Source organism: Sesamum indicum, linkage group LG5, assembly GCF_000512975.1.
Source record: "Sesamum indicum cultivar Zhongzhi No. 13 linkage group LG5, S_indicum_v1.0, whole genome shotgun sequence".
In the NCBI taxonomy this organism is placed as follows: Eukaryota; Viridiplantae; Streptophyta; class Magnoliopsida; order Lamiales; family Pedaliaceae; genus Sesamum; species Sesamum indicum.
This window is the reverse complement of record NC_026149.1, coordinates 1,996,970-2,006,675: the sequence shown is the minus strand read 5'-3', so window position 1 is coordinate 2,006,675 and position 9,706 is coordinate 1,996,970. Positions and strand designations below refer to the sequence as shown.

General features: G+C 36.5%; 1 protein-coding gene across 2 annotated transcripts; it reads left to right on the top strand.

Moving 5' to 3' along the window:
- On the top strand, positions 1,731–9,667 carry LOC105161656 (subtilisin-like protease SBT2.5). 2 transcript variants are annotated; one of them, XM_011079421.2, is made up of 12 exons: positions 1,731–2,209; positions 2,360–2,486; positions 2,750–2,981; positions 4,059–4,203; positions 4,315–4,709; positions 5,204–5,299; positions 5,415–5,487; positions 6,454–6,739; positions 7,208–7,533; positions 7,885–8,152; positions 8,235–8,516; positions 8,957–9,667. In XM_011079421.2, the coding sequence occupies exons 3-12, from the start codon at positions 2,794–2,796 to the stop codon at positions 9,361–9,363; spliced, it is 2,466 nt and encodes an 821-aa protein (XP_011077723.1). In that variant the 5' UTR covers positions 1,731–2,209; positions 2,360–2,486; positions 2,750–2,793; the 3' UTR covers positions 9,364–9,667. The 2 variants fall into 2 exon arrangements, with proteins under 2 accessions (XP_011077723.1, XP_011077724.1); XM_011079422.2 differs by having other exon boundaries at positions 2,349–2,486; positions 8,957–9,363.

Below are 9,706 nucleotides of genomic sequence, written 5' to 3'. Positions count from 1 at the left end.
ACAATAACTGAAATTCACGTTATTGGTACAAAAACAGCCGGTCCTTAACAACTGGGCTGTATATTAGGGTAAAAAAAATGATCGCAGCCAGGGATTGAGTTAAAATTTGACATAATTTTCAAATAATTAACTGTAAAATAACTGGTTTTTGTTGGATTAATTTTGTAAAATATCGGCCTGCCAAAATCTTTAACTTTTGTTTATGTTTTTGCGTATTTTCATTTTACACGGGAACATATACAAAATTAAAAAACTACATATTTTTCACTGAAAATGAAAACATAAACAGACAGGCTGAATCACAAGATTTCCATTTTGGGTTTGAATAACTTATAGGTAATTATAAATTTAATCGCCAAACATCTTTAGATTTTTTATCTTGTCGATCTTAAATTCAGTAGCATAAAATATCAAAAATAAAATTTGAAAAAAAATGGTACTATATATATATAGAATTACGTGCATGGCCTACATAAAGTAAATTATTATAAAGGTAGATTTTATTTAAATTAATGAATTAAGTATAATACTTTTGATTTGGTCATAATCACACACTATAAACCTAATCTCGAGGACCATAATGTTATGATAGCCAAAAACTTGACCAACATAATTAAAGCTGTCAATTAAATGATTGTTCATCCTTTTCCGGGTAAGAATTAATTATTAATCCAACCATCTACAACTAATTAAGATCTCTTTTTTTTTTTAATAATAATTTTCCACAAGAGTGTTATTTTTTTCTCTATTACTAAGACTATTTGAATGATTTATGGTTCTTTAAATAATATGTTTGGTTTCTTCCTTCTTCAAATTGTCACTGACAAGAAAATTGCATTTCGAATAACATTTTATTTTGAAATAAGTCTTTAAACTATTTAAATAAAATAATATTGAGATCTTATAAAATATTAGTAACGATAATTTTATAATTAATATGTTGAAGGGTGACATACTCTTTCTTTAAGCATTGATTGAGCTCAAATTCAGTAGAGCTGGAGCTGTTGCGACAGATTCATTTTCTAAATATTAATTATATTGTTATAATATTTTCACTGTTTGAATATTAAGTATAGCTAAAATTATTTTTCTTTTTTAATTACCTAAAATTATTTTTATTTTTTAATTACCAAGAAAAATAAATATAAAAAAAATAACTATGTCTAAATCGCTAAAAAGTTCACAATAACCAGCTCCTTAATACGTCCATGTCTTTTTCTAACACAAAGAAAATAAAAAAAACAATTGACTCGTACGTCACCAAAAGTTAGAAAACATGAATTATACAATTCAATTTTTCATACAATTTTTTTAGTAGATTAAAAATTAAAAAAAAAAGTACGTAACAATGTGATTTGAAATCGAATTATAATTTGAAGTGTAAGGTCGTCATGGCAACTCCATCGAAATGTAAAATAAACTAAAAGGACCTCTTGTAGTGAAGTATCATGTTGATGGTGGACTTTATGCATTGGTGGAGATGAAAAGATCCAATTCTTGATAGTGTTTAGGGCTTTTACCTAAGGTCACAAGATGAAGATAAAATGTTATTGCTGTGACACCTATTAAAGTGATGAAAAGAGTCCAAAATCTATTTAAATTTTTTATTTAAATTGATTTTTTTTAATTTAAATTAATTATATGATAGCTGTGTATAATATATTTATGGTACGAGTGATTAATTATACTATAAATATATTATTTCTGGTTTTGTAATTAATTTGATTTGGATGCATTTACTTTATAATGGATTTGGACAAGGCAGTAAGAATTTCCATGGAGTTGGAGTTGGAGTTGGAGTTGGACTGGCGCTGGCAGCTATAGTTTAATGGAATCATCAAGACTGAGCCTTTGTCCTTCATCTTCGGTCCCTTGTCTGGCGCCTCCCCAATAAATATAGTAGAACCCTAACTACCTCCACTTCACTCACTCTCACTCTTTTACATTTCACAGTTTAATCACAACCACCCACTCAAGAAAACGAAAAAGAAAAGAAAACTACAAGCCCAGGTGGATTAGCCGCCTTCTTGTTGTGGTGAACTGAAGAATAAATGTTGGTGGTGGTTGATGGGCTGCAGTTCTTGATATTTGCTGCTGTTTGTGTGGAAAAGACAGGAATTTACTGTGGGAGTGCTTGGTGACCAAGTGGGATTACAACTATTGTTACTGTGCAGCATTTTCTGGGTTTATATTCCTTTCTTGGATCAATGTGAGTAAAGATCTTAGCTTTTTCATCTTTTTTTAGCTGTGATGGGATCTTGTTTGATTTTCTTTTGTTATTTTGCTGATACTTTGCTTGGTCGTCGCGCTATCGTTATACGTTAGTTGAGTTTGTTATTATTAATTAGCTGTGTTGCAGGTAAATGATTCACATGGAGAAAATGTGAGTAAGAGGTAGAAGGAGGAAAAAGGAACAGGAAAAGATATAGAAGTGAAGTTCAAGTTCGCATATTGGATCATCCATTGCCTATCTAGTGATCGTGCTGGTAATTTCTTTCTTTTCTCAACTTAATGTAAAAGTATATGCTTAGTACGTACACGGGCTATTGTACTCTGATGCAACTTAAGGGTGGATAAGGTGGGTTCATGCTTTTATTTGATTTCCTTAGAGAAGCTTTTGTTTTCTTTACTGTATATGTTTGCTGTATTACCCTACCCGTATGCAGTTTGTTCTTTGATTCTCTTAACTTGGTCGTGGTTCTTGGTTTTCAAACTTTTTTTTGTTGATTGGTTTCGGTATATGGAACAGATTTGATTGCGACGACTGGAGGTGTTGGAAGAGAATTGAGTAAAATGAGGAACAGAGAGTTGAATGGTTCTTTCGTGTTCCTAATATTTTCAGCTCTTCTGATTTTGGGGAAAGCAGAAATATACATTGTGACACTTGAAGGAGAGCCTGTGATAAGCTATAGAGGTGGTGTTAGCGGATTTGAGGCCACTGCAGTGGATTCTGATTCTGATGAGAAGATTGATGTCACCAGGTGCTCTTAAGTCTTAACGTATCTTTTTGAAATATCTATATTTTGCTTGAACCTCATAGATATTTGCTTATATGCTTATGAGTCACAATTGTTGTTCAGTTAGCCGAATTTTCTGGGGCCGGTCCCACAAAACATGTAGGTGTTTGCTTGGCTTGGTATTTATATTGTTTGACATGGCCGCCTTCTCTCTCTCTTTTTGTCTTAGTTTTTGGTGAGACTATTTGTAATATGCATGACTGCTTCATAAGGACCTCATGCTTTTGGCTGTTGCATCATGGAACATTTTCTGTCTTAAATGTACTTATTAATTCAACTTTATTTGGAGGTTCTACAACAATACTTTATCTTATATAAAGCAATACTTATTTCATTTCAACTTGTAATGTGTTTGAGATGGTAACTTATTTGTTTTAGCAACTCGGATAGCGTAGATGTATATCTTACTAAAAGAATAGTTACCACATTTCATCTTACAAGAACTGAGGAGGGACTTAATCGGACCGTTAGAAGTCTTTTTTCCTTTTTCACAAAAGTGATATAGGAGAAGCTCCTTAATGTAATTTATTTCCCCATCTATGGACTATGGTACAAAAATTTGGATGATTTTATGCACAGTGATGCTTGGTATAGTTTTAAATTTGTAAGGATGTATATTTGCATTTTGGGTCTCTATGATACAAAAAATAGGGATGCATTTATCCATTTGAATGCAGCCAGTAGCATTTAGCATGGAGAAAAAACAGCATAATTGGGCTGATCCCTTTAACTGCACAATATCACCATGACCTTCTTGTTTTAGTCACTTAGGCCCTATAAAGGATTTTCTGGGGTATAAATTTTCTGCAGCATGTGAGTAGTTTAAGAAGTTGTGTGTTAACTTCCTCTTAGTGCTTCCCAGCTTTATGGTGGTTCCATGCACCAAACATAAATAAATCATTGTCCTCTGCCATTTATGCCCTTGTTTCTATAAGCAGATGACCGCAAAAGATGTTACCATGTTTGTGGTTCTCTTCCATAAGACAACTCTATTGAATTTGAAAACTAAGATTCTTCTCTGTGTTCTTTGTGCACTTTCAGTGAATTGGTCATATCCTATGCCCATCATCTAGAAAAGAGGCATGATATGCTTCTTGACATGCTGTTTGACCAAGGAACCTACAGAAAAATTTATAGCTACCGTCATCTGATTAATGGATTTGCAGTTCATCTTTCACCTGAGCAGGTGACGTTCTTTGATTTTACTTTTCCCTTCTTTTTCTGTTTTCTTTTCATTGAGCATATCAACTGTCAAAATTCTTGTATACATATTCTTATACTGTGAGCATATTAGTAGGCAGAAATACTTGGACGAGCACCTGGCGTGAAATCTGTGGAGAGAGATTGGAAAGTGAGAAAACTCACCACCCACACTCCACAATTTTTGGGGCTCCCAACTGGAGTGTGGCCTACGGGAGGTGGATTTGATCGAGCTGGAGAAGATATTGTAATAGGCTTTGTTGATTCAGGAATTTATCCTCATCATCCTAGCTTTGCAACTCACCACTCTGATCCTTATGGACCTGTTCCGAAGTATAGAGGTAAATGTGAAATTGACCCAAACACAAAGAGGGACTTCTGTAATGGGAAGATCGTTGGAGCTCAGCATTTTGCTGAAGCTGCTAAAGCTGCTGGTGCATTTAATCCAGACATTGATTTTGATTCTCCGCTTGATGGTGATGGACATGGAAGGTCTGAGTTACTATGCTTTGATAGTGTCGCTTAGCAAAACAGTGCTCTTCTAATTTTTTTGCAGTTTTTTAATACTTATTTTCTCCTCCCTTTGCTTCCTACCTCTCCTTGCTGGGAAGAAGGCTGACCTGTTAGGAGGATGGTAGGGTGGGGTGGGGGGTAGGAAATTGGTTTCATAATGCCTCCCTTTACTATCAGGCTCAAAGTTACTTTAGATGCATGGATATTCAACTATAGTTTCTATGGAGCAATATGAGGAATTTATTTATTACGAGGGGACTTCACTAGAAAGTTACCTTATTGCAAAATTCTGATAGCTTGAGTGCTTTTAAAAAGTTTGTTATTAGACACATCTGGGAAGATGTACTTCAAAAATATCTTTTAACATGAACTTTTTGGAATTTCAGTTGTCTTTCTGGATCCATATATGTTTCTGCAGTGATTTTGCCAATGTATCTTTTGCATATGAAACTTACTTCATCAATATTTACCAGTCATACGGCAGCTATTGCAGCTGGTAATAACGGGATTCCAGTGAGGATGCATGGGTTTGAATTTGGAAGAGCAAGTGGAATGGCACCACGTGCTAGGTAGTGTTCTGTTACTATTTATTTGCAGTTAGGGGCCCAACCTGGCACAGATTGTTCTCAAAGACTCAATCATAATGTCATTAGTCGAATAGTGATTTTTATCGACTTTGTGCAGGATTGCTGTGTACAAGGCACTCTACAGAATATTCGGTGGATTTGTTGCAGATGTAGTTGCTGCCATTGATCAGGTATCTAAAATGTACAAGTCTGCTTATATGTGAAAGAGATGACGGAGCTTCTGTCTCTGGCTCTTTCAACTGAAACTCAATCTGGATTCCTGCACATGTTCCAATCGTATTGAGATCCCAGTTCGGGTTTTCCCTCTAGCGCCATATAGACATTATGATATTTGTTCATATCAAGTTCTTCCTTCACATGGTCTACCCCATAAACTATACTGCTATTTGCTTGAACTTTAAAACCTGCTTTGTATTTTGCTGTTGATATGTATTAAGCTACTCATAATCTTATTCTACTGTGTCCCAATGTGCTTATTGAAATTGCCAGAGTTCGGCTAATTACATTGCTTTAGTGTTTCTCGAAAGTTTGAAGGATTTGATGGCAAGTTGAATTTGATCTGATGCCTAGCATTTGCAAATTCAAGAACGGGACAGCATGTTGAACTTTTTTTCAACCATTTATCAGACAGATGTTTCAACTTTGCTTGTGGTCCTGGCAACTAATTATTGGTTTCCAAGCTTTTTGCTTATTTTCTTTAAATCTTTATTTTTGAGGATAACAGGAAAGCTAAAAATAATCTGAACATCTAACTCTTAAACCCGCATATAGGAATACATTACATCCTCAATTTGAAAAATATGATATCATATAGAAAAAGGTTAATATATAAATGTGTGTTAGATTCTGACTTCCTAGTTTCATTTGTTCGAATTCCATAATAGTTTGTCTTCACCAACTTTGCATTTGGAGTAGGCAATTCGCCAACATCTTATATAAATTTGGATGCATATAGATACCTGGGACTAGAATAAATTTTATTGTGCTTAATTTCTATGCATTCTCCTTCATAATATTTTATCCGTTACTTGATTTTATCACAAAGAGATAAACTTTGAAAATATTAACTCTTTAGATGCTTAATTTCTGTAGTTAAAAGGGTTCAGCATACTCATATGATACAATACATTTAACAGGCTGTTCATGATGGTGTGGATATTTTGAATCTCTCAGTGGGCCCCAACAGTCCTCCCGCTACTACAAAGACCACGTACTTGAACCCTTTCGATGCTACCCTTCTTTCAGCTGTTAAAGCTGGAGTGTTTGTTGTACAAGCAGCTGGCAATGGAGGTCCTTTTCCTAAAACCTTGCTGTCTTACAGCCCATGGATAGCAACTGTAGCTGCTGCAGTTGATGATCGGAGATACAAGAATCATCTTACCTTGGGGAATGGAAAAATCTTAGCCGGAATTTGTTTGTCTCGTGAGTACACACGAACCGAATATTTTAGGCATTTGAACTTTAAACTGGCTGATAATACTTCTAGAACTCTTATCCTATTCATTTTTCTATAGTGATCAAATATTTGTGTGAAGTTAAACATAGATCCTTCGTTCTTCAATTTAAACCAAGCATTTTAGTAATGACCTACATTGTATTCTGGAAGAGGAAAAACATGCACCTTCTGTTTGCTTGCGAATATCCATGAATGTTAATTAATATTTAATTTGAAGTGTCTCAACTAGTACTTGATTTAGAAACAGTCCTGGTTCAGTTGATATAAGCAATATGACATTGTCGTTGCTTCCAACTCAATGCCTTCATTTGGCTACTTATCGTTGTTTCAAGCGCTTTCAAGTGAGTTTTGTCAGTTTCTCTCAATGCCATCTCGTCCTTCTCCTTTTCATTTTCACACTGATGTGGGTTTTATTTGATCCTCCTTTCATGCAGCTGCTACACATGCAAATCGAACATTCACATTGGTTGCAGCTAACGATGTGCTGCTGGATTCCTCTGCAGCCAAGTATAGTCCTTCTGACTGCCAGCGGCCTGAAGTTTTGAACAAAAACTTAGTGCAGGGAAACATTCTTCTCTGTGGTTATTCTTTTAATTTTGTTGTCGGCACTGCTTCAATCAAGAGAGTCTCAGAGACTGCTAAGAGTCTTGGTGCAGCTGGCTTCGTCCTAGCAGTTGAAAATGCTTCTCCAGGGACAAAATTTGATCCTGTTCCCGTTGGTATTCCTGGGATCCTCGTGACTGATGTTAGCAAGTCAACGGTAACTATTTCTTTCTCCTCCTTGATCGTCGATATTATAATTCAAATAGGTGAAATGATGTTAGAAAAACTAAAGTTTTCTTGGTATCTAGCAATTTTTAGAAATTACGTCGGGATATTTTTAACTTTCTCATGTTCACGTTGCTCTAGAAAATTGAGCTCCTGAATCTGTATTAAGCTTTATTGTGGCATGAAGCTGCAGACATAGTTGTAGCTCATATCACTATCTTCTAATTGAAAAGTGCCTTGGTTATCCTCCTAGTATTCAATGTGCTTAGTTTATAATCCCCAAAATAAATGTTGCTTCGAGGACTAATTGGTTGTCGTCATTCTTTGATGCTATCATCTGCAGGAACTTATTGACTACTATAACGTCTCTACACCTAGAGACTGGACAGGGCGAGTAAAGAGCTTCAAAGCAGTGGGAAGCATTGGGGAAGGCCTGAGGCCTATACTCCATAAGTCTGCACCACAAGTTGCACTGTTCTCTGCTCGAGGACCTAATATCAAAGATTACAGTTTTCAAGACGCAGATCTCCTGAAACCAGATATTCTAGCTCCCGGCTCTCTAATTTGGGCTGCTTGGGCTCCAAACGGAACAGACGAGCCAAATTACGTCGGTAAAGTATTCGTACTACCGCTTTGCATTCTTTGGCCGTATTCAATTAATTAATTGTATAAGACGCTTATTGCTTGAAGCAGGTGAAGGCTTCGCAATGATATCTGGAACTAGCATGGCTGCACCTCATATAGCCGGAATAGCTGCTCTCATGAAGCAGAAGAACCCTCACTGGAGCCCTTCTGCTATCAAATCGGCATTGATGACTACATCGACGACCATTGACAGGGCCGAGAGACCACTTCAAGCGCAACAATATTCAGGATCAGAGACTATGTCTCTGGTCCCGGCAACACCTTTCGATTATGGAAGTGGGCATGTGAATCCTAGAGCAGCTCTGGATCCTGGACTCATTTTTGATGCAGGTAAAATAATAAGCTTCCTTTTCTGCCGTTAGGCGTAAATTATTAACTATACTGCTTCATCTTTTGGAATTACCGGAAGCTCCCCTCTGAATTTAAAACGTTTACATGCAATCTCGTTCTGTTTCAGTAGGTGGTCATGCTTAGAAAATCCGATGGGATGTTGATGTTCTGTTTAAATAGGAGTGTAATTGTTTTGTGTCTAATCCCATACAAGAGGTGAATGCTAGGTTGTTTGTAACTTGCAAAATCTTAAATGGGGAGAGGTATTTTATCACTAATTACACCAACTTTCAGGGGCGGTCAATCTATGGATTATCATATGATGCTCCACATTGTTGCTTGTGTTATGACTCAACATGCAAAGTCTTTGCGTAGCTTCATTTAATTATCGATAGAAAAAGGGTTGTCATTTCATCTTATTCTGCTGGGCTTCGATATAGGATATGAAGATTACTTGGGATTCTTGTGCACGACGCCTGGAGTGGATGCTCACGAGATTAGTAACTACACCAACAGCCCCTGCAACTACACTCTGGGTCATCCATCAAATCTCAACACCCCCTCGATCGCAATTTCACATCTAGTGGGAACTCAAACAGTCAGTCGCACAGTCACGAATGTGGCTGAGGAAGAAACCTATGTGATAACAGCAAGAATGGCACCGGCAATAGCCATCGAAACCAATCCTCCAGCAATGACTCTAAGACCTGGTGCGTCCCGGAAATTCTCTGTTACTCTCACTGTACGATCAGTCACAGGAACCTACAGCTTTGGCGAGGTTTTGCTTAAAGGCAGTCGAGGGCACAAGGTCAGGATCCCCGTTGTGGCCATGGGCTACAATCGATAATGTAGCCCCGAAAGTTAAATCTGGCGATATTCTTTGGATTTATGTGGAATAATATGCGTAACGTGGATGGTTTTTGTCCAAAAAATATATAAATGTAAAGATAAAGTAGCATGAGGGGGGAGACATACCCTGGTTTCGTCCCCGATCTATATATAACTTTTGAGTTTAGTTCTGTAAGGTCGTGGAATGGCTTGTGTTCCATGTAAGAATATAGTTTGAAGAAGGCTTAGTAGGTTTGACATCCTCTTTGTACCGTATTTTTGACTGGATGTATGTTGTAATAATAGCAGCCCTTTGTTTTACAGGAGAGTGTCTTAGTCTTTATGGGCACTTGGAAGTTGGA

Excerpts from the sequence above, each read along its gene's own strand:
- LOC105161656 (XM_011079421.2), top strand. The coding sequence starts at position 2,794 with ATGAGGAACAGAGAGTTGAATGGTTCTTTCGTGTTCCTAATATTTTCA. Across the intron at positions 4,710-5,203 it reads GATGGTGATGGACATGGAAG|TCATACGGCAGCTATTGCAG; the intron begins GTCTGAGTTACT and ends AATATTTACCAG. Across the intron at positions 5,488-6,453 it reads TAGTTGCTGCCATTGATCAG|GCTGTTCATGATGGTGTGGA; the intron begins GTATCTAAAATG and ends TACATTTAACAG.